The 25,390-nt window shown below is 47.5% G+C and overlaps 1 protein-coding gene across 1 annotated transcript in view; it reads right to left on the bottom strand.

Moving 5' to 3' along the window:
- Nucleotides 1-379: 379 nt before the first annotated feature.
- The window catches only part of LOC144783082 (acylamino-acid-releasing enzyme-like), a 716,578-nt gene continuing 691,567 nt past the window's right edge, over nt 380-25,390 (bottom strand). Inside the window, exon 24 of the mRNA XM_078662245.1 lies at nt 380-597. Coding sequence (XP_078518371.1) covers nt 492-597 — 106 coding nt within the window. The 3' untranslated portion in view covers nt 380-491. The remainder of the gene's footprint in view (nt 598-25,390) is intronic.

Genomic DNA, 25,390 nt, shown 5'->3' on the forward strand with positions numbered 1-25,390 from the left:
AGTGTTTGCTAGCAAGAGCCACGACAGATGCTACAAAATATGCTATTGGACTTTAGTCATGAGAAAAAGCAAGCTAATGCAAGGAACATATAACATAAATAATACATAAAATCCTTCAGCTCCATGACTAATTTAGTTGGTCTGTTCCTACTTCTCTTCCCTCAAAATGTACAACATTTAACACCAGAAGCCTGAGTCACAGGCGTATTGAAATGAAACAAGAAACAGATGAACAAGAATAATTTAATCTCTATTTGCCAATATTTGATTCATATTAACAGGAGGAAAAAAGAGCAGCGAAAATGAGGTTTATGGAATGCCCTAAAAGTCCATTGGAGGCAAGGGAAGAAGGTACCTTTAAATACTTTTAGGAGAAAGCATTGAGTGATGGTACTAATTATCCCATGAATTTAAGAAACCGGAATAAAAAAGCAGAGCTCTGAAGGAAGTATAATTTTTATTTGGGATAAGTAGAGTGTTCATAGGCTAGGTCAGGACTGCAAATGCTGTAGGATCCAGAGGGCAATGTTCATAAAGCAATCCGACTCCGTATCCACTTTATCGAGGGCGTGGCCATTCCCTGGGTACCACAGAACCCTAAGGAAGATTTGAAAAAAGATACATGAGCACAGGCCTTCTGAAGAGGACACTTCACACGAGCATGCCATTTAATCATGCCACAACACCAACATGAGTGAAATCATGCATTTATTGTTTTCATCACTCTTCTCATTGATTTTTAAAGAAATTAACAAAGGTGACAAATCAGATGCACATACCTTATGATTTCAGAATACACAGACATTACATTTTTAACACTAAGGGGGTCATTAGGATGGCGGATTTCCCGCATACTCCGGGCCGGCGGAAGCCACCGCCGGCCCGGAGTATGGGGGAAATCCGCCGAGGAGGCCTGAAAGACCCACCGCCAAATCAGGATGGCTGGTGGGTCTCCCAATCCGTCCGCCGCTTTTCCGCCGCGGTCGGAAGGCGACCACGGCGGAAAAGCAATAACATGGCTGGCGGTGTCTATCAGACACCGCCAGCCATATTAGGATGCAGGGTGAGTCATGCTTTTCCGCGGCGGCTTTTCCGCCGTGGAAAAGCATACGGACAGTCACTTTGGGGGCCCGTTGCGGGCCCCCTGGGTGAAGGTTGCGTGGGGGGTGCACATGGGGGGTACCTATGGTACCCCCCTGCCCTTGCGTGCACGAAGCGGCAGGCACCGCGCGGTGCCTGCCACTTTGTGCATGCAAATGCACACTTTTCGTTTTTTGCATTGCGGCGGATGCTGCTTCAAGCAGCATCCGCCGCAATGTAAAACATACAGGATGTGACCGCCAGGGTGGCGGTCACATCCTAATTGCTATGGAGGGACCGCCGCTGCCCATGCGGACGGTCCCTCCAACTCAGGGGTGGCGGACGGACGCAAGTCCGTCCGCCATCCTAATCGGCCCCTTAATTGGGCCATCACATACTTTCTCACTTCTCATCCTCTGGTTCGACCATATATAAATTCCGGATAATCCACAAAAAGGAAATGTTGGGTGAAAAAATTCCTTTCATAAGGCATTATGAAATCCTGCATTTTACTTTGACTGTGAAGAACTTTATTAGAATCGGACTGAACCATTTACCCTATTAGGGACCACAGGGGCTTGATTTGACATAAAATGTGACTAAAAAAAGAGTTTGTATAATCATTTGCAGGGAGTCATTGGATCATTTATCTCACAGGAGAGCAATATTGCGGAGGCAGCTTTTGATATACATCTTATTTTAAATAGATGTGATTGGAGCAGGGACAATGTGAGCTCTTTTTACCCTCTTAAGTATTTACAAAAATAATGTTTGATAATTTAGAGTGATCCTTTAAGGAAACTGGTCTATATCTTAATTCGATTAACAATATGAAGTTTGAATGTGCTATTTTTTTAAAACCTGAAAATAATCTTAACATAACAAAAAATTGTTATTCCATTGTTTTTTAAAAAAAAGTCAAACGTTGGTCCACTGCCAATTTTTGGCGGGAGCACAGCAATAACAGGGACTTACTTTTAAGAAAATACTTGAGTGCTGCAAAACTGTTCCATACAAGACTCTTGGAATTACCTGCTGATGCCAAGTATATAGCCTTCCTGGGTGGCTTCCATGGAGGAGTGCGGGGGGGTCATGCAGAAGGCATTGACAGCCAGGACTAGGGAACTCGCACATGGACTATGTATGCATCAGTGTCTTGGAAGTCGAGCGTTTACATTCACTCCCCTACATTTAAGCTTGCCAGCCTGCGTCACGGAGATATTAAGTGGTCTCAATCTTTGAACTAGTCTTTTCTGTAGGTTGAACAACTGGGCAGTGGTGCTTCTTGCTGCACGTAACCCTGACTGTTGTACAAGCCACACACTGAGTGAGTTAAAGGGAGGCATGCCTACATAATCGGGCTAGGGGGTACTCTTGTTCTATACTTAGTCTGGGAGTGAAGATTACTGAAAATGTATTAAAAAAATAACAAAAATGAAAATAAAACCCTCTTGTTCCCCGATTCAATTACAACCTGAAAATCAGGGGTCTACGTGTACACCAGTGTTCAATAAAACAGGGATGAGCGAGTTGGCATAACAGTAATGCATGTAATGAAAGAAGTTTTCAAGCTGGAAGCCAGCCGTACAAAGGACAATATATTAAGCACAATATTTTCATTTTTATCTTTCCTCAACAGTATCCTACAGCCTGAAGGGCTGGTGAAGTAAGAAAGTGGTAGGGGCGTAAAGCAGTTTTGCTAGATACATATATTTCTCAAAAATCCTACCTGATACTGGCCCCTAACCCATCTATTGTGAAAAAGAGCGCTGTCCCAAAAGAGTTATTTTGGAACTAAATTATTAAAAACGTGTTTGTGGAAAATACAATTCCGCTCTTAAGAGGCATTTAAATACACTTCCTGCCTTTGGAGATAGGCCAAGGTTTAGGACTGGTTTAATTTTGTGTGACTTACTCATTCAACAAAAACCATCCACGACTACAGCAACAATCACACAAGCAGTTATTTGCAGTTTGGTTGTTGCTCCAGTCAAATACTTTAAAAGGAAAACATGCACATCTTTACATTATTCCAGTGGCGTAACAATAGCACCCAAAGGCCCAGTGTGGGGCAGCAGCTCTGCCAAGTACCATGAATCAGGCGTTAGACTTACACATTTAAGTGTGGTGGTCCGCATAACCGCACTGAAATGCAAAGTCACGCATTATAGTGCCTTCTTTGGTGTCAAGCCATAGCGCTGCTTTTGCCCTATTACTGTACTCTTGAATGGCAGCGCAAGGCCACAGCTTCCTGCAGGCTTGAGGGTGGGGCCAAACTGCTCGCAGGCAGCTCTAGCTGCTACGGTAACAATGTAACAGTTTTAACAGCCACTCATTAATAGGCCGCAGGACATCCTGCCGTCCGCGGCACATACAGAGCGAGGGTCAGTTTCAGTTCTTTGGCTGCTAGCAATGCAGCAGCACATGCAGCTCTCCACTAAACCTAAAATGAATCCCATACAGTGACTGAATACACCCGACCGTCACCTCACCGGCGGCGGCTAGTCGAGAGTGACTTAACCAAATGCGGTGCCGCCAGTTGGAGTGGGTCCAGGCTTAACAGCCCACCACCAGAGGAGCACACCACAATCCAGCCTGTGTAGAGGTGACCCGCCCTGAATGCCCTCCCGCCCGGCGTTCTGCAGTCCACGGGAGAATCGGAATCGAATTGCTTTGCTCGCAAGCTTTAAATTGCAGCACGAAGTAAGCAGCGCAAGGTATTCTCTGCTTTTATTTAATAAACTAGCAGCCCGTCCCGACGTTGTCCGGGTATGAATTGCTGCCGGCCAGTAGTATACTGTTTTGTAGGATTTCGTTTTGATAGCATTTCTTATCTGTGACAGGCCTGTGAAACGCTCCGATTCACAGTGCACTACTGATGCACTTAAGAGTGCGCGTTCAGTAGTGTGTGAACTCGAGTTTCCCTACTTTATTTTTCCTTGCAATATTATATAGCGCAAACTCGACAACATGGCATGAGCACAATTTACATAACAGAAGAACACATTCATTTGTGGTAGGCACGGGGAGACAAAGCGATTTGCCTGGAATCACAAGATGTTGAGCTGATGCCGAGATTCGAACGTAGCTCCCCAGCTCTAAAGTTCGCAATTCTAGAACTTGTGGCGGGAGGTGTGTCTAAAAGTGTATGTCGGTGTTGGCCATCAATGAGAGAGACCTGTGCAATTTTCCAAACGGTGGTGAAAAAATATGAGTATGTTGCTGGAGATGTGGGCCGCCGTGCCACCAATGTACTTACCGGGGGAGGGTAAACACCCATTATTCTGCAACTTTCTTTCCGCATACCATCACTCCGCATACTTTCATTACGAAAGTACCATGACTCCGTAATGCCATTATAACGCATGGCATTACATTTTATATGCTTTTACCATGCATACATTTACAACGAAATTCGTTGTAAATGCATGAATGGTACAAGCAAGGTTTTTTTAATGTTTGGATAAGGTAAGTATGGGTATAGGGGTATATGTTTTGGGGTACTGAGGTATATGTTTTAGGGTGTTTGGGTATTTTAAGGGTTCAGATATAGTTTTGGGTTATGGGGTACAGGGGTAGTTTTAGGGTTTAGGGATAGGTATGGGTTTTGGGGTACAGGGGTATTTTTAGGGTTCAGGGCTAGGTTTGGGTTTTGGGGTATAGGGGTATTTTTAGGGTTCAGGGCTAGGTTTGGGTTTTTGGGTACAGGGGTATTTTGAGGGTTCAGGGCTAGGTTTGGGTTTTGGGGTACAGGGGTATTTTTAGGGTTCAGGGCTAGGTTTGGGTACAGGGGTATTTTAGGGTTCAGATGTAGGTTTGGGTTTTGGGGTACAGGGTTATTTTTATGGTTCAGGGCTAGGTTTGGGTTTTGGGGTACAGGGGTACTTTTAGGGTTCAGGGCTAGGTTTGTGTTTGGGAGTACAGGGGTATTTTAAGGGGTCAGGGCTCTGTTTGTGTTTTGGGGTACAGGGGTATTTTAGGGTTCAGGGCTAGGTTTGGGTTTTGGGGTACAGGGGTATTTTTAGGGTTCAGGGCTAGGTTTGGATTTTGGGGTACAGGGTTATTTTTAGGGTTCAGGGGTAGGTTTGGGTTTTGAGGAACAGGGGTATTTATAGGGTTCAGGGCTAGGTTTGGGTTTTGGGGTACAGAGGTATTTTTAGGGTTTAGGGATAGTTTTGGGTTTTGGGGTACAGGGTATATTTATAGGGTTAAGATGGGTTAGTGTTTAAGGGTGTTGGGGTTATTTTAAGGAGTAAGGGTGGGTTATGATTATGGGGTGCAGGGGTATTTAAAGGCAGTAGGGGGGACACCCGGAGATGGAATGTGCAGAACCTGGGAAGAAAAAACAATGAAATATTGGGCACAACGCTCGCTTTTTTTTCCGTAATCCCGCCCCCCGCACACGCCCACAGCACACGATATGAGACATGACATGAAGGGCGGAACGTTTGTCACGCTCCCAGCACACGCCCACAGCACAACGCAGACACGCCCACAAGGCACTACTTTGCTGGCACGATTCTTTTACCTTTTAAATATATATGGTGGGCGTCTGCATAGCCTATGTCCTTCTGCTGCAACTGCCCTTTCCAACGCTGTATTGGGTGTTGTGATTGGTGCTGTGGTTCCTGAGATTACACGCCTCAAAGGTTTGGGCTCTCTCTTTATTATATTAGTATGGATCACTAAAATAAGCAACCTGTAACTCTTGGGATATAAATAATACTTGTTTATTGTCAATGCATGCTCATTTCAATGCACTCATGCCTCCACAGCCTGGCTGGCTCCGTCAGTGGATAAGGCGTGACTAACTCCAGACAGGATCAGATTTTTATTTAAAGGCCTGCATTGCCCACAGGAAGACATTGCTGCGACACTGGCAGGACCTAGGCAAAATAAAGTACTCCACTTGTTTCCTGTTATGGTGAGCGCTGTTTTTAAAAGCCACCCACCATGCACACTGCAACTTAAGTTCTGCTGCTGAGAGCATTTACCCTTTCTGCTCCAGTCAGAGCACTGTGGTGTATGGACTGCCCCACGGACTCGAGCGCAGCACTATTTGTGAGCAGCTCTGAGCAGAGCAGCTGTCAGCAGTGTGTTCCCCACTGCAGCTTAGAAACTACAGCCTCAGACAGTATTTTCTGGTTGGTGAGTGGCCTGTTACACTGCAGAGCAAGCACTAGAATCAGTGCAGTGATGTTTGTATTTAGGAAGAGAGCACGCAATAAGGTTCAGATTACAATAAGAAAAGGAGTTGGATTGCTGAACTAAGTACAGTAAGGTGTTCCGCAGCCAAACATGATCTGGTAATTCTACATTGTCAAATGCAATTTGTCTGTGGCACTGCAAGAAGCAGTAATGATCACAACACGTGTAAAATCATGTAAGATGTGAGTATATTGTGGGTATACAATCATTTTCCAGTAGGATCAGGTATTTGCAGCAATGGAAAATGCTACTTACTGGTATGCATCTGTTCCTGGCATGTAGAGCTGCAGATCCACATACTATGCATAGATCGCCATCTGGTGTTGGGCCTGGATGATTTCACTTTGTTGTTGTCTTGGAATAAGTCTTTGGAAGTCACAAGATAGGTGACTCCTCCTTTGGACAATAGTGCGGATGGGCATCGACTCCATCTTCAGATAGTTTTTTTTGCCAAGAAGGGAAATGATGGAGTTTTGTAAGAAACAAAAAGAGATGTCCATGTATGTAGTATCTAATTAAGATAACTGGAACAGATAAAGGTAGCCGGGGAGGTGGGTGGGCGTGTGTGGATCTGCAGCTCTACATGCCAAGAACAGATTCATACTGGTAAGTAGCATTTTCCATTCGAGGCATATGAGCTGCAGATCACACACTATGCATAGATTGCATAGCAGTACTTCTCCTCAGCTGCGACCACCAGTATCTGTTGCAGTAGTTTGAAATAGTGTTTTGAGTACAGCCTGGCCCACACTAGCTTGTTGTTTTGCTTGCACATCTACACAATAGGGTTTTGTGAATGTGTGCGGTGTAGACCATGTTTCTGATTTGCAGATGGCATACAGCTTTGTGATAGCAAATCTGTATGCATTTGACAATCCACCTTGCAATCCCTGACTTTGATATAGGATTGCCTTTATGTGGTGGGGAGAAGGATACAAAAAGCTGTTTGGTTTTGCGAAAGGGTTTTGTCCTGTCAATATTGTAAAAAGAGTCCTCTTTTACCGTCTAGTATATGCAGAGCTCTTTCTGCTACTGTTTGTGGTTGCGAGAAGAATACTGGCAACTCAACAGATTGGTTAAGATGGAAGGGAGAAATAACTTTAGGGAGGAGTTTTCGATTTGTTCTGAGAACCACTTTGTTATGATGTAGTTGTAAAAATGGTTCTTGAATAGGGAGTGCTTGTAGCTCACTGATTCTTCTGAGTGATGTAATTGCTACAAGGAAAGCAACTTTCCATGTAAGGAACCATAGTTCACATTTATGGAGAGGTTTGAACGGCAGGCCCATTAATCTAGTGAGAACAATATTGAGATTCCACACTGGTGAGGGTGGTACCCTACGAGGAATTATTATTTTGAGACCTTCCATAAATGCTTTAATGACAGGTACCCTGAATAATGACAGATGTTGTCTATTTTGTAGGTAAGGTGCTATGACAGCAAGGTGTAATCTAATAGATGTGTATGCTAGATTACATCTTTGAAGATGAAGAAGGTAACATATGATGTGTTGAACGGACACATCTAGATGATCAATGGTGTTGTTATTGCAGTATATTACACATTTTTTCCACTTGGCTGCATAGCAGGCTCTAGTGGTGGGACGTCTAGCTTCTTTGATGACGTTCATACAATCAGATGGAAGGTTAAGGTAACCAAACTCTAAGACTTCAGGAGCCAGATGGCTAGGTTAAGCTGAGCTGGATCTGGGTGTCTGATCTCTCCATGGTTCTGCGTTAAGAGATGTGGGGAGAGGTGTAGTTTTTGGTGCTGCACTACTGACAGTTCCAGCAATGGTGTGCACCAACGGTGTCTGGCCCATGTTGGATCAACCAGGATTAGTGTCAGTGATTGTTGCTGTAGTTTGTGCACCACTAACAGAATGAGTGGGAGAGGTGGAAAAGCATAAGCAAATCTGCCTGACCAATTCATCCATATCACATTGCCTTTGGACAATGGGTGTGGATATCTTGCGGCGAAGCTTGGGCATTTTTTGTTGTGATGTGTGGCTAAGAGATCTATCTCTGGGTGCCCCAACATTTGGAAAAATTATTGAAGGACTGTTGGATGAAGTTCCCACTTGTGAATCTGTTGTGTCTGATGACTTAACAGATCTGCTATGTGGTTTTGGATGCCTGGAACATGTTGGGCTAGGAGGAATATGTTTTGAGGAATGGCCCATCTCCATATGCTCTGTGCTAACTGAGAGAGCTGCAGAGAGTGTGTTCTGCCCTGTTTTTGCAGATAGTACTTTTCTGTCATATTGTCGGTACGGGCTAAGACAGCTTTGCCTGAGATTAGTTTTTGGAATGATTTTAATGCCAGAAATATTGCTAGTAACTCCAGATGATTGATGTGGAGTAACTTTTGCTGAGGGGTTCATGTGCCTTGTATGGTGTAATGTAGTAGATGAGCTCCCCATCCTGCGAGCGATGAGTCTGCTGTGAGCACGATCTGTGGAAGCGGCTCTAGGAACGGTCGCCCTTTGGAAAGGTTTTGTGTGTTCCACCTCCGCAGAGAATGGTGTGGGCGGTCGTCCACCAACACCAGATCTGTTAGCTGACCTTGAGCTTGGTTCCATTGACATGCTAAGCATTCCTGCAGAGGGCGCATCTCGAGTCTTGCATGAGGTACTATGAATATGCAAGAGGCCATCATCCCTATCATTTGCATGAACACTTGAGCTGGAAGCGAGTGTTGTGGCTGGAATTTTGCAAACAGGGTTTGCATGCTTGCTATCCTGGTTGGACTGGGATATGCAAGTGCTTTTGAAGTGTTTATTGTGGCCCCCAGATATTGTTAAATGTGGGATGGTTGTAGATGAGACTTTGCAAAGTTTAAGGTAAACCCTAAATCCTGAAGTAGTTGGATTGTGGTGTGCGTGTGATTTACACACTGGTTGTACGACTTGGCTTTTATGAGCCCGTCGTCCAAGTATGGGAAGACATGAATCTGTTGTCTTCTTAAGTGAGCAGATACCACTGCTAGACACTTTGTGAAGACTCTCGGGCTGTGGTGATCCCGAATGGGAGAACCTTGAACTGGTAATGTTGGCTGTCCACTACAAAAAGAAGATATTTTCTGTGAGCGGCGTGAATGGGAAGATGAAACTAGGCGTCCTTGAGATCTAGGGTGGCAAGGAAGTCGCCTTGTATGGGTAGGGGAAGGACCAGTTGAAGAGTGACCATGTGGAAATGGTCTGATTTTATGTAAAGGTTTAATGGCTTGAGATCCAAGATGGGTCTCAGGGTTCCATCCTTCTTTGGAATGAGAAAATACAGAGAGTAGACCCCTGTGTTCTGTTAATGTAGTGGAACCAGTTCTATTGCATGTTTTTGCAATAGGGAAAGCACCTCTTGTTTCAGAAGCGTTAGATGCTCTGTTGACATTGGACGCTGTCTGGGTGGGATGTTTATGGGAGTAGAGGTGAGTTCTAGACAATAACCCGATTGGATGATTTGTCTCACCCACCTGTCTGTAGTGCTAGCGTTCCAGACAGGTAGGAGATGTAGCAATCTTCCCCCTCACTGAAGTAGAGTGGTCCGGGGGAAGCAGGGGGAAGTCATTGGGTGGGGGTGGAGGCAGAGAGGGCATTGTTTGTCTTTCCTCTGCCTTTATTGTTATTGCCTCTGTAGCCTCCTCTGTGATAACCTCTGGTAAATGATGTCTCGGTGGGATTTTTATAGGAAGTGGGTGAGTTGTCAGTGGAGTAACCTCTGGAGGCGCCTCTGTACGAGGAGCGACTAAATGAACGTTTGGGAGTTTGTGATTGCAAGGCTCCCATTGATTTAGCCGTATCAGTGTCTTTCTTCATCTTTTCTAAAGATGCGTCTACAGTAGGTCCAAATAAATGTTCCTAGTCAAAGGGTTTGTTAAGTATACTGGTTTGAACCTCAGGTTTAAATCCTGAAATGCGCAGCCAGGCATGCTTGCACAATATGACACAGGTGTTAATAGCTCGGGAGGCGGTGTCTGCCACATCTAGAGCACATCGAATGGAGGTGTTACTTATTAATTTACCTTCCTGTATGAGGTCATTGCCTTTGTTTTGTATTGGTTGGGGAGGTGCTGCAGTAGGGTCTCTAACTCATGATAGTGTGCCCTATTGTAGGAAGGTGGCTACCTGACTATGGTTACCCCAGATTTTTTGCCTGTGTTTAGCTGGTTTTTTGACTTAGTTGACCTGGTTCCCTGCTAATCAGGGCCCCAGGCCATCTGCTCTCTCTGTAAAATGGATTCCATGTGCTATAGGCACATACCACAATTGGAAATGGACTCCTTGTCAGCCCCTGTATAATGCACTATAGGTGCCCAGGGCATAGGGGCCACCAAGGCCTACCAGGGGCTGCAGCATATCTTTTGCCACCCCTGGCTGGTTCTTAAATTGACACAACTGGCTGATCACTCAGCTGGGGTAAGGTGGTGTAATCACCCCTTGCTTAGATATAGTATACCTATATCTAAACCTATATCTGGACACATGTAAACCTGTGAGCCACTCCTATGGAAGGCCTCATCAATCCTGGAGGCTGAGTGCGTGGTTTTATGTGAGATGGAGCTCTAGCATGAGCTGAGCCTGTCTGCAGCTGTCGGGAACAACTCCCTAAGCTGTTTCAGGATAATGCCATACCATATACTCTTAAGTGCCTTCTAATCCTCGCGGTTAAATAGCAACTTTGGTTTGGCTTTATCAAAACATGTCGTGTAAGGTGTCATACGATTTGGAATACTATCCCCTCGCCAGTTCTGGCGACGGGGATAGCATTCCACCCCTCTAGAGGGGTAAGACATGTTACTTCACTTAAATGCGGTTAATTTCTCCAAAGACCTTAAGATCCACAAAATGGATGCCTCTGCCACAGACAAATGTCTGGACCCCTGCAGTTGACCGAAACTCAACCAAATGGGTCCTGGACAAAGGGTTTCCTGTCACAGGAGGGTGTCACCGCCCTCCAGACAGGAGATAGTGGATTGTAGCAGGGAGGTTTGAAAGAAACCAGACACTGCCTGGGGCGCACAAGGCTGCCCCTTGCATAATCCGGCCAAACCGGTTCTGGGGCACTCCAGCCCTCGTGCCAGGGCGGCCTGGATCAAAGGAAGGGGGTGTATCCACCCACTTCCTGGGTCCCACCCATAGGAGGGGACCTAGCAGGTAATCACGCCCCCCAGATTCGAATAAGAGTGGGAGCAGTGCCAATGCACATCAGATTTCCTGGAAGAAACATTTGAAACGAAATTCTGGACCCTTCGCTCTCCATCTCAACGTGGAAGCCCGAAGAATCTCCCTTGTGGTCAAGGAGTGACCACCCTGCAGCAGCAGGCACCATCCAGCCCTCGACGTCTACTTAGTTGCAGTTCCCGCCGGAACTCGAGCGACTGAGATCGACGAGATCAAGCTTGCTTGCCTGCCTTCCAACAGCCCGATCCACAGTCCCTGCAGAGCTGAGACCCGTGGAGGCGACCGGAAGCGTGGGGCACGCCATCTTGAATTGACCACGAGACGCTGACCGTGCAGCCCACGAGTGACCCTCGAAGCTGTGCACCGGGGTTTGAGAAGCCCCTACCCTGAGCTACTCCTGAGCCGAAGTTCAGCCCTCCACACTCGACGAGTGCTGCGTGGGGCCCTTCTGCTCCATTTGGCTCAACGCGTTGGCCCGGTCACTTGCCAGCTGGCTAGTGGTCCCTGTGCCGACGAAACTACAAAGAAGACTCGTGAATCTGGTTGCTCCAGATCCACACCAGCTCCCCTGAAAAGGAGCCCCGACTCTGACCTCCCTGGTCCGAGTGAGAAGCAATCTTCCGATCCCGCGTGGATTGCTCTTGCCAAGGCTTGTTTGCTCCAAACTTGAAGCCGACTGCACCGACGGTGAGAGCCTGCGTGGGACAGATCGTGACCTGCTCCTGGACGTCGCAGATGCCCCAGAGCCCACGTGACAGCGGAGAGAAGCTCCTCAACGACCACCTGATTGCGCCCGACATTGCCTGGTTCCGTCCTGGTTCCACCCTGGTCACTGCTGAGTGACCCAGACTCTGTCCCCTCTGCTTTCAGGTACCCTTCGACTTGAGTCCACCCTTGGACTCCACCGGACACTTCATCTTTAACCCGCCTGCAGCCCTTTCAGCTTCAAGCACCAAGAGCCTGCGTGTCAAAACCCGACGCCACTTCGACCCTATGCACCCACTTCCTGTGGGTGAGGTAACTTTGCTCCGCCGGTGTTCCCACACTGGTGCACACCTCTAGGGTCTGTGTGTTAAGTTTTATCCATCTATGTTCAGCGGAAGTGTCCTTAAACTTTAACTTTACAACTTTTACGCACCATTGGTTAACATTGGTGCGTGCGTGCGCTTTCCGCACATCTCCCGAATCCCGAGGGCCATTCCCGACTTCAGCATTGCTTGTCCTGACTGCTCCCAGCGATTCCCTAGGCCCTAGGCCTAACCACTGCTCGAGTGGCATCTCTTATACCACTTGTTTAGTATATGGTTTGAGTGGCCACCCGCCCTCATCCATAATTGTGCAACTTGTATGTTTAAACAGTGCTTTTGATTTAACGCTTGTGCCCCTTTATTCATAAAGAATACTGGGGATTGTTTTTAGTAATAAACACATATATTTTTATAATATATACTTGTGTGGTGTCCTTTCATTTGGTATTACAGGATTGTATGTGGTAAAACAGCTCGCTTAACACGACCTCTTAAGTTAAGCCTTTAGGCTGCTTAGTCCATGCTACCCCTAGGATAGCTTGTCTAATAAGGTTGACTTACAACCAGACACCATAAGGGATTGTTTGGTCTGATAATAGGTGGTTCCAGAATTGGAAACATCACCTATCAGGCCAACTTCTCACATTGGTGAGCAGCGGTGCGGATTTGAGCTTGCTGTTGTTTTACCATTGCAATCTTTGTATCAAATTGAAAGATCACATCAAGTACCTCTAGGTACATATAAATCAAAAGCTTAGCATATTAAGTTCTACTGAACTTAGTAGTTGTAGGTTAAAGGGATTAGCACACCCTGACTACAACTCACTAGCAAGGTACAGTAGGAAAACACTTAGTGTAGGTAAGTGCACCACTTACACCTCACTAGCAGCCATGTCTGACACAGGAAAAGCCTCAGGGTCTGCTCCTGTGACAGTTGACCTTACCCAGGCAACTTTTGGATATGACAAACTAACCCGAAGAGACTTGATTGCCTTGTGCAAAGCAAGAGGGTTAAAAAGGGGCAGAAGCCCCACCTGCCAAATCCTGGTAGAAATCCTAGAGCAGGATGACTTAGAAAGGGCAAAGGAAGCTTCCCTAGAAACAGGAAATGGAGGGAAACCCCCTGTAACTGACCCCCCTCAGGAGGAAGATGAGGAAGAAGAAGAGGAGGAGGAGGACTCAGAAGTTGAGGACTTAGAAGATCAGGATCAGAGGGGTAGCCAGGTCCCAGTTGCCAGGCTTAGCCAGGCCAACTTGGACCTACTGGGGAATGGAGAGGGCCAGCACCTCCCCAGAACCCACCATGGGATTCTCCCAGGCAACAGAAGAGTGAGATCTCCCTCAGGGGACTCTCATATTTCTAGTGCCTCCAGAGAATCAGAGAGAGGCATGACTGCTTCTCAGAAGATTGAGCATAGGGCTAGAATGAGGGCTGTCAAACTCCAAATAGAGAGAGAGGAGGTAGCCCTGAGTCAAGCTAGACTTACCTTAGCTCAAGCTAAACTTGCCTTGGCAAGAGAGCAGAAATTGTGTGGCTTAGATGCCACTGGTGGCAGCAATATTCCTAAAGAGAAACCCAGGTCCTATGATAGTAGAAACCTGACAAAGATTGTGCCCCCCTACAAGGAAGGGGATGACATCCACAAGTGGATAACTGCTCTTGAGAGAGCCTGCATGGTACAGCAGGTTCCTGAGGAACAGTGGGCAGCAATCTTATGGTACTCCTTTTCAGAGAAAGGGAGAGATAAGCTCCTCACTGTTAGACATGAGGATGCAAACAATTACAAAGTCCTGAAGAGTGTCCTAATAGATGGGTTTGGCTTAACCACTGAACAGTACAGGTTGAAGTTCAGAGACACCCAGAAGACACAGACTCAGGACTGGACTGATTTTGTTGATTGTGCAACTAAGGCTCTGGAGGGTTGGCTACATGGCAGCAAAGTACATGACTTTACAGGATTGTATAATTTGATTATGAGGGAGCAGATCCTAAGTAATTGCCAGAACCAGCTCTTACACCAGCACCTGGTGGACTCTGATCTGACCTCTCCCCAAGAATTGGGAAAGAAGGCAGACAAATGGGTCAGAACCAGGATTAGGCCTAAGAATCAGGACAGTAACCAGAAGAAGGAGTCTACCAAGCCTCAAGATAAGGGTGGGGATAAAAATAAAGAAAAGACTTCCCCAGGGCCCCAAATCTCCAAGGATGGGGGTGGGTCCCAAGACACTTCTTCAACTGAGAAAAAGCCTTATTGTTATGCCTGTAAACAGGTTGGGCATTACAAAACAGACAACTGTTGTCCCAAGAATAACAATAAAGAAAATATACCTCCAAAGCCAGCTCCAACACCTCCTGTTACTGTCAGCAGTAATCCCCCAGGAAGTGGGAGCACACCCAGGAATCTGGGTGGGTTTACTTTTGGAGCCCAGGAGGACCCTGGCCTATCCAGGTCCCCCTCCCCAAATGATCTTGTTTATGAGACTGGCAGGGGGTTTGCCAACTTCTCTGATTGCCCAAATACTTTGAGCAAATATAGACAAGAACCCATCATCAATGGTTTGAAAGTTGAAGCTTTTAGAGACACAGGGGCTAGCATCACCATGGTGGCTGACTGTATAGTCCCCTCTAAGCAACTTTTACCTGGTGCCACATACCAGGTAACAAACATTGATGGCATCAAAACAAATCATCCCATGGCAGTAGTAAGTCTCAGCTGGGGAGGTGTCATTGGCCCAAAGAGAGTGGCAGTGTCATCAAACTTGCCTGTGGACTGTCTACTTGGTAATGATTTGGAAATCTCAGCCTGGGCTGAGGTTGAACAGGAAATCCATTCTAGAATGGTAAATTCCAATGGAAAGGTTAGTGGGGCTGTAATGGCTACAGCCCCAATTCAAGATGTCCTTCCTGAAAAGGTTGGTAGGGCTGAGAAACTCTCTGCCCCATCTTTAGCAAAAGCTCTTCCTGAACAGAATAGCAAAGCTGTCATGATAACAGCAGAAACCCAAACTGAGTCTCCTCCTGAAAAGGTTGGTGGGGCTGTGATGGCCACAGCCCAAACTCAAACTGATATGTGTGTTGTGAAGCCTGAAATGATGGAGAACTCCACACAAACTGAGAGCATGGAGGAGGAAGAGAAATCTCCCCCTCACCAGACTTTAGGACAGGATCAGCCTCCTCAGGGAACTGATCTTACCCCTGATGAAGGAGCTGCCCCAGAGGTGGTTGGGCCTAGCCTGACAGAACCTCTGATGTCAGTGGACCCTTCTCAGGTGGGACCCAGTCTGGAGCAGGTAACCTGCCCCTCTCTACCTTGCCTTAGCCAGCCCAGGGCTGCAGAGGACAAGAAGGACAGTGAGACCCAGAGGGCCCCCTGTCAAATAAAGCACCCCCATCAAAAGATTAGGTGCACCAAAACTAGTAGCCCTAGTAAGGTGAAAACTTTAAAAACTCCTGAGGGAGCCCCCTTAAAAACAGTTAGGGACCTCCCACAGATGGATTCTGTTGGGCACAGCCAAACCTGGGACCCAAGGGGCCCAAACCTGAACTGTCCCTCCAGCAAGCCAAACAGAGGGACCCAGCCTCCAGCTTTAGGTAGCCAGAGGTTGACCCTGAGCGCACAGTGCAACTCAGTTAAAGAAAGAAAGGCACACATGGTGGAAGATAATTGGAGGAAGCTAAGCCCTGAATTAGTAGAGCCTCGCTTCAATACTCCATATCCAAACCAGCCTTTAACTTTGCATAAACACACCCAAGGTAGTGATTCCCTATGGTGGAGACCCTCTGATACCCCAAGGGTGAGGGACTGCTTAGTGGACCATGAGACAGGGGGTACCCATGCTAGTGCAGGTACTTCCTTATATGACATAATATCAAAAAGGGGGAACACTGTTCCTACAAAGCGGGGTGCAAACAGTCACTCACGCCTTAGGGTGCTAATAGTCACCCGTGCACACAAGATAGAAAAGTGAGATAGAAAGAAGAATGTCCCAGGTAAGTGTGACCCACTAGTAAGGTGGGACAAGCATTTATTGTCCTGTGTTGCCCTCACACACCCCGAAAGGTGTCATGCTTCATCATCGGGCAGTTGCTCCTCGTAGGGCCGGCGCTGCAATCCCCTACGGGTCCCCCGAAGGGTCTCTTTATCGGAGATCTTTTCAGGACTGCCGGATGGTGCATGAGGGTGTGTGGGGCGTGGGTCCAGTGAGGGTACTGAAAGGTGCGTGCAAGTGTAGTGATGAAATTTAATAAAGGGTAAATATGCAGCGAATATCTATATTGTATAAACCCTTTGCAAATAATTGCTAAAATAAAATATTGCCCCAAAAGCATACTATGCTTGGGTGTCTTGAAGTTATAGGTCAACATGTTTCGCGCCTGCGTCGCCATAAGGGTCATTGGCGCTTCGTCAGGACCGGAGCTATGATTAAAAAAGGTGCACGTGAAATATAAAATTGGACCCTCTAAACCAAACAGGGCAGAACGGTAACCACTATACCTATAATGAGGTTACAGCTGCATGGTGAAACAATGCTCCTGATGGGAACCTCGCCACAGTTTGGAAAAGCCTCTCCAGCGAGACAGCATGGAACACTAGCACAATACCGGGGTTTTCGCCGGGATGATGCCTGCTTGACACCTACCCCTTCCTCGCGTCTGCTGGCAGACAATGCTCCTGATGGGAACCTCGCCACAGTTTGGAAAAGCCTCTCCAGCGAGACAGCATGGAACACTAGCACAATACCGGGGTTTTCGCCGGGATGATGCCTGCTTGACACCTACCCCTTCCTCGCGTCTGCTGGCAGCAGACGCGAGGAAGGGGTAGGTGTCAAGCAGGCATCATCCCGGCGAAAACCCCGGTATTGTGCTAGTGTTCCATGCTGTCTCGCTGGAGAGGCTTTTCCAAACTGTGGCGAGGTTCCCATCAGGAGCATTGTTTCACCATGCAGCTGTAACCTCATTATAGGTATAGTGGTTACCGTTCCGCCCTGTTTGGTTTAGAGGGTCCAATTTTATATTTCACGTGCACCTTTTTTAATTATAGCTCCGGTCCTGACGAAGCGCCAATGACCCTTATGGCGACGCAGGCGCGAAACATGTTGACCTATAACTTCAAGACACCCAAGCATAGTATGCTTTTGGGGCAATATTTTATTTTAGCAATTATTTGCAAAGGGTTTATACAATATAGATATTCGCTGCATATTTACCCTTTATTAAATTTCATCACTACACTTGCACGCACCTTTCAGTACCCTCACTGGACCCACGCCCCACACACCCTCATGCACCATCCGGCAGTCCTGAAAAGATCTCCGATAAAGAGACCCTTCGGGGGACCCGTAGGGGATTGCAGCGCCGGCCCTACGAGGAGCAACTGCCCGATGATGAAGCATGACACCTTTCGGGGTGTGTGAGGGCAACACAGGACAATAAATGCTTGTCCCACCTTACTAGTGGGTCACACTTACCTGGGACATTCTTCTTTCTATCTCACTTTTCTATCTTGTGTGCACGGGTGACTATTAGCACCCTAAGGCGTGAGTGACTGTTTGCACCCCGCTTTGTAGGAACAGTGTTCCCCCTTTTTGATATTATGTCAGATATTAGGAGCATGGACACTGGACCTTGATTAGCTCCTTGGCCCTTTTCTCCCCCTTTTTGTAAACTTCCTTATATGGCCACTCAGGCAATATAGGCTTACCTGGCCAAGGATAGCCTTATCTCCTTTCGTTTGGGGGGGGGTTATGTAGGAAGGTGGCTACCTGACTATGGTTACCCCAGATTTTTTGCCTGTGTTTAGCTGGTTTTTTGACTTAGTTGACCTGGTTCCCTGCTAATCAGGGCCCCAGGCCATCTGCTCTCTCTGTAAAATGGATTCCATGTGCTATAGGCACATACCACAATTGGAAATGGACTCCTTGTCAGCCCCTGTATAATGCACTATAGGTGCCCAGGGCATAGGGGCCACCAAGGCCTACCAGGGGCTGCAGCATATCTTTTGCCACCCCTGGCTGGTTCTTAAATTGACACAACTGGCTGATCACTCAGCTGGGGTAAGGTGGTGTAATCACCCCTTGCTTAGATATAGTATACCTATATCTAAACCTATATCTGGACACATGTAAACCTGTGAGCCACTCCTATGGAAGGCCTCATCAATCCTGGAGGCTGAGTGCGTGGTTTTATGTGAGATGGAGCTCTAGCATGAGCTGAGCCTGTCTGCAGCTGTCGGGAACAACTCCCTAAGCTGTTTCAGGATAATGCCATACCATATACTCTTAAGTGCCTTCTAATCCTCGCGGTTAAATAGCAACTTTGGTTTGGCTTTATCAAAACATGTCGTGTAAGGTGTCATACGATTTGGAATACTATCCCCTCGCCAGTTCTGGCGACGGGGATAGCATTCCGCCCCTCTAGAGGGGTAAGACATGTTACTTCACTTAAATGCGGTTAATTTCTCCAAAGACCTTAAGATCCACAAAATGGATGCCTCTGCCACAGACAAATGTCTGGACCCCTGCAGTTGACCAAAACTCAACCAAATGGGTCCTGGACAAAGGGTTTCCTGTCACAGGAGGGTGTCACCGCCCTCCAGACAGGAGATAGTGGATTGTAGCAGGGAGGTTTGAAAGAAACCAGACACTGCCTGGGGCGCACAAGGCTGCCCCTTGCATAATCCGGCCAAACCGGTTCTGGGGCACTCCAGCCCTCGTGCCAGGGCGGCCTGGATCAAAGGAAGGGGGTGTATCCACCCACTTCCTGGGTCCCACCCATAGGAGGGGACCTAGCAGGTAATCACGCCCCCCAGATTCGAATAAGAGTGGGAGCAGTGCCAATGCACATCAGATTTCCTGGAAGAAACATTTGAAACGAAATTCTGGACCCTTCGCTCTCCATCTCAACGTGGAAGCCCGAAGAATCTCCCTTGTGGTCAAGGAGTGACCACCCTGCAGCAGCAGGCACCATCCAGCCCTCGACGTCTACTTAGTTGCAGTTCCCGCCGGAACTCGAGCGACTGAGATCGACGAGATCAAGCTTGCCTGCCTTCCAACAGCCCGATCCACAGTCCCTGCAGAGCTGAGACCCGTGGAGGCGACCGGAAGCGTGGGGCACGCCATCTTGAATCGACCACGAGACGCTGACCGTGCAGCCCACGAGTGACCCTCGAAGCTGTGCACCGGGGTTTGAGAAGCCCCCACCCTGAGCTACTCCTGAGCCGAAGTTCAGCCCTCCACACTCGACGAGTGCTGCGTGGGGCCCTTCTGCTCCATTTGGCTCAACGCGTTGGCCCGGTCACTTGCCAGCTGGCTAGTGGTCCCTGTGCCGACGAAACTACAAAGAAGACTCGTGAATCTGGTTGCTCCAGATCCACACCAGCTCCCCTGAAAAGGAGCCCCGACTCTGACCTCCCTGGTCCGAGTGAGAAGCAATCTTCCGATCCCGCGTGGATTGCTCTTGCCAAGGCTTGTTTGCTCCAAACTTGAAGCCGACTGCACCGACGGTGAGAGCCTGCGTGGGACAGATCGTGACCTGCTCCTGGACGTCGCAGATGCCCCAGAGCCCACGTGACAGCGGAGAGAAGCTCCTCAACGACCACCTGATTGCGCCCGACATTGCCTGGTTCCGTCCTGGTTCCACCCTGGTCACTGCTGAGTGACCCAGACTCTGTCCCCTCTGCTTTCAGGTACCCTTCGACTTGAGTCCACCCTTGGACTCCACCGGACACTTCATCTTTAACGCGCCTGCAGCCCTTTCAGCTTCAAGCACCAAGAGCCTGCGTGTCAAAACCCGACGCCACTTCGACCCTATGCACCCACTTCCTGTGGGTGAGGTAACTTTGCTCCGCCGGTGTTCCCACACTGGTGCACACCTCTAGGGTCTGTGTGTTAAGTTTTATCCATCTAGGTTCAGCGGAAGTGTCCTTAAACTTTAACTTTACAACTTTTACGCACCATTGGTTAACATTGGTGCGTGCGTGCGCTTTCCGCACATCTCCCGAATCCCGAGGGCCATTCCCGACTTCAGCATTGCTTGTCCTGACTGCTCCCAGCGATTCCCTAGGCCCTAGGCCTAACCACTGCTCGAGTGGCATCTCTTATACCACTTGTTTAGTATATGGTTTGAGTGGCCACCCGCCCTCATCCATAATTGTGCAACTTGTATGTTTAAACAGTGCTTTTGATTTAACGCTTGTGCCCCTTTATTCATAAAGAATACTGGGGATTGTTTTTAGTAATAAACACATATATTTTTATAATATATACTTGTGTGGTGTCCTTTCATTTGGTATTACAGGATTGTATGTGGTAAAACAGCTCGCTTAACACGACCTCTTAAGTTAAGCCTTTAGGCTGCTTAGTCCATGCTACCCCTAGGATAGCTTGTCTAATAAGGTTGACTTACAACCAGACACCATAAGGGATTGTTTGGTCTGATAATAGGTGGTTCCAGAATTGGAAACATCACCTATCAGGCCAACTTCTCACACCTATCATATCAGGCCAACAAAGCCTGTGTGTTGGCAATCCTCCATATATTTGCTGCTTGTGCCGCTGTTCTTTTACCAGAGGCATCTAGCAGTTTGGACTCCTTATCAGGGGTGGAGCATCGCCTGAGGTTTGGGAGTTAGCCCTTTTTCTGGCATTGGAGACCACTAAGGAATCCAATGGGAGTTGTCCTATAATATAAACAGGGTCAGCAGGAGCAGACTTGTATTTTCTTTCTATCCTGGGGTTAATTACTGTAGCCCTAACAGGATCTTTGAATACTTCATGGGCATGTTTAATAACTCACTTTAGCATTGTAAGAGTGGAAGTGGACCTTTGCTATGTGTCACATGTGTCCATTAAAAAATCCTCATCTACTGGATCTGTATGTAAGTCTACCCCATGGTAATGTGCAGCTCTGTGTATGAGCTGATTGAATCCCATAATGTCCTCTGGAGGTGAGGGTCTAGAGGGGTAAATTTCCTCCTGTGGTACATCAGGAATATCTGGTGTGCCATAATCATCCCATGGGTCCCTTGGGGTATGAGGATGGCTACGTTCCCCTAAACGTGTATGGTCCCCTTCTTCTTCAGAGGTGGTGTAATCATCCTGAGGTTGAGGAGATTCTGAGGGGATTGGAGATGGGGAAGGGGAGTGGTGTGGAGGAGGAGGTTGAGAAGATAGTCGCAGAGGAGATGTGGCAATGTCTCTTTTCTTTGGAGGTGATGGAGCCGGTAAAGGTTTGTCCATTGTCCTTTTTCTGGGACTAAGTATTAGGTGACCTGTTCTTGGGTCTTTGGTAAGAGTTTTTTGTCTTGGATCAGGTCGAAAAAGCTCCTCCTCTTGACTTTGTTGCTTCAGTACAGATTTTTTCGGCTCCGAATGTTTGTGTGGTACCGGTTTCGGGATTTGTTTGTGCTTCTTATGGGGTTTTTTAGGTTCCGTAGGAGTTTTTGGAGCCGGTTGTTTTTTAGGTTCCAAAGGTTTTTTCGGATCCAAAGGTTGATCACCTGTGGTCTTTGGAGTCGGCTGTTTGCCCGGTTCCGATGAGTTTTTAGGCGTGGAGGGGTCGGTACCAGTGGGCTTCGGTGCCAAAGTAGGCGGCACGGAGGGAGTCATTTTAGGTGCCGAAGATGAACCTTGGGCGCGGGCGGCAGGCTGAATCTTTCTTGTGCCGGGGATGAAGTTTCGGCACCGGTGGTAGGCAGAGTCTTTTTGGGTACCAGGGATGGAGTTTCGGTACAGACGGCAGGCTGACTGAGTCCAGAGTGGCCGGAAGGCTTATGTGACGACTTCTTTGCCGGGCTCGGAGGCGGGCGTGAGAAGTTTTTTCCAGGTGTCCACCTAGGCTCGAGGGCGAAGGTGTTACCGAAGCCTTTTTGGTATGGGTGGGGTCGATGTCAGTACTTACGACTCGCTGCCCTGGAGTGATGTCGGAGTCGTCAGCTTCAACAATGTTCTCTTCGACCTGTTCTGGGACGTCGACGCCCTCTTGGAAGATGTCATCCGGTATGGATGTTGATGATCGAGCCATGGTTCTTCGAGCTCGACGATCCCGGATGGTCTTCTTGGATCGGAAAGACGCACAAGCTGGACAGTCTCTGGCCTCGTGCTCGAGTAAAAGGCAGATGTTACACACCTCATGAAGGTCTGTGTGTGGAAACTTGGATCCACATTGAGGACACTTTTTAAAAAGAGTCCTTTCCATTAGCCAAAGGCCCAATGGCGCAGGTAGGCCCGAGGGCCTGCGTCGACGACTGGAATTGAAGATGTTAGTGTTGTCGAGATGTGCGTTGATTGGGGAATGTGATCGAAGACTATACCGGAGAAAGTTAGATCAGTCACAACACTGAAGTGGAGCGCGATGAGCAGATCCGAGCCCAATAAAAACAATCTGAAGATGGAGTCGATGCCCATGCGACTATTGTCCAAAGGAGGAGTCAACTATCTTGTGACTTCCAAAGACTTATTCCAAGACAACAACAAAGTGCAAACATTCGGGCCCAACACCAGATGGCAATCTATGCATAGTGTGTGATCTGCAGCTCATATGCTTCGAACTTCAAGTTCTTTTCATAGTTTGTCCTTGAACAAATTAGTGTAATTTCTTATGGTCGTCTGTTTCCATGTACTTAATTTGCTTGCAAAAAAGTGTCACTCTTAGTGTCATAAATTTAGCAGTTGAATGTCGTTCATAAGTACCCTGAAACATTGAAAATGTCACACATAAGCACTCTTAAAACGTGGCAGCTATACAGTCTGTGTTTCATGTCAGATAGTGCCATTCCATTTCTGGTGCTTTACAATAGTTTTAACATCTTTGTAGAGTTTCTCGTTGCTGAAATGGCAGTAATGTCTGATATATATATATGTTTCCCTCATCTTCAGTGCTTGATTTTTGCTTGCGGGAAAGTGTCACTCATAATTGTTGAATGTCACTTATAATTACACTGAAATTACGAAAATGTCACACATAAGCAATTTGAAACCTTGGCAGCTATGAGGCAGGAGCCACAAGCTCCAGGGGCCCTCCTCTGGCTCTGTGCAGAGGCGGCCGCCCCCCTGGCCTGAGAGCTCCTGACTGGGACCAGAGCTTGGGGGGGGGGCTCCGTGTTCTTTGCAGGAGGGTTCCCTCAAGTTTTGGTATGCCACTGCACTATTCTATACTCATTACTTCCATCTGAGCTGACATTTTTTCCATTTATGACTGAAAAATAGCACGCAGCTGCCCTTTCGGTTTCACGTTTCCATAACAACCTAACATGGTTATAAAACAGTTTCACATTATTTTTTAATCAATGTGTGTTCTCAACACAGATGGAAAAGGAAGACAGAAAGAAAAGCAAATGACGTGTCAACCAGCACATGTACACGCTCTCTCCTCAATTCAGTTTTCCTACTAGGGAGGAGAGGGAGGAGGAAGACTGCTTTCTTTCTCTCCAAACATATCTTGATGTTTATCTCCGCCCGTCCGCCCCTGACGGCTGGTACGCTGTGAACAAATGCATGCAACTAAAGGAGAAAAACCCATTCCTTGAGGAACATAGCGACCAGCAGCATCATGGCAAGGCCTCATTTTATGAAAGCACGCAGGTTTTGGAGTATATACCAAAACCACCAGAAAAAATGCAAGCCTTTTCCATTTTTCAAGGAAAGTTAACTTAAATAGAAACACTTACTAATGGTTCGGCTGAGCTGATGAAGACAATGAGTTCTTACTCTTCACGACGTGCTTTCGGTGACTTCTTCAACGAATGAAACTGAAAGCCAGGCTCACGAGATTGTGGACTCCTCCTCCAGCCTTCCCATTAGCTTTGAAAAGCTAACCAGCCATGGGTGAAAGTGTAGGAGGGGCAGTCCACACTTTGCTGGTTACCACCCACTCCTTCACTGTCCTCATCTGCCTGCTCCCATGGGCAGCTCTAGGCTCATGGCGGCCCTGGGCATGGTGGAGCTCCCCCCCCCCCCCCCCGAGTTCAGAACAGAGCCGAAGGCCGCCAAATCCCTGCCAGGGTCCGCCACGCAAATAAGTATCTATCCTTAGAGTATTATTATATTAAGGATATATATTGGCGTGGCGGCCCCTGGGGGTTGGTGGCCCTGTGCAGGTACACAGCTTGCACATGCCTAAGGCCGCCCCTGCTGCTCCTCCACCCCAGCCCATTTCTTGAATGGAGTTCCGCTGACTTGGGCCAGAGCTTTAATGCCCAAATGCAAACACATTAAGTACTTCTAAACATTTTTACGCCCACCACTGTGATGTCACTGCCCTGGCTTGTGCCTGCAGGGCGAAGCTTTCCTCGCTCCACACATGCTCAGGGCTCTCCAGTTCTAGAACTAATCCCTCATCAAAGGAAAGAAAAGGAAAAAAGAAAAAAAGAAAACATAAAGCAGTTTTATTTACCGCGAGCTGCTTGAATTTTCCTCTCCTCTTGCCATTGGCGGTAGGGCAACGCAACTTAACACCAGCCGTCCCTGAAGGGCAGCCTTCAACCACAGCAAATTATGTCCATGGCACTAGGCCATGCTGCTCTGGACAGTCTATTTGAAAGCCCACTATGATTCCCTCTAGCAGTTGCCTTCCAGGGCGGTAGCCAATGGCACCCTACATCGCTACTGTTCCTTACACTCAGGGTGCCTGCATCTGCTCAACTCCCATGCAGACCGGTGAGCAGATGCGTTCAGTGCTCCAATGTAATACTGCATGAAATATGAACAGACAACTTCTTGGATCAAAGGCACCCAGTGCATATTTATAAAAGAAAGTCCAACTTCAGAACCTGTTACCTATTGTCTTAAGAGTTACAGTCGTCTTATATGTCTCGTGGTTATCGAGTAAAGTTTCCACAAATCCCCTAACTTAGTTACTACATATGATGGGAAGAAAAAAAGAGAGCTTCGCCTGCAA

Source organism: Lissotriton helveticus, chromosome 9, assembly GCF_964261635.1.
Source record: "Lissotriton helveticus chromosome 9, aLisHel1.1, whole genome shotgun sequence".
Taxonomy (NCBI): domain Eukaryota; kingdom Metazoa; phylum Chordata; class Amphibia; order Caudata; family Salamandridae; genus Lissotriton; species Lissotriton helveticus.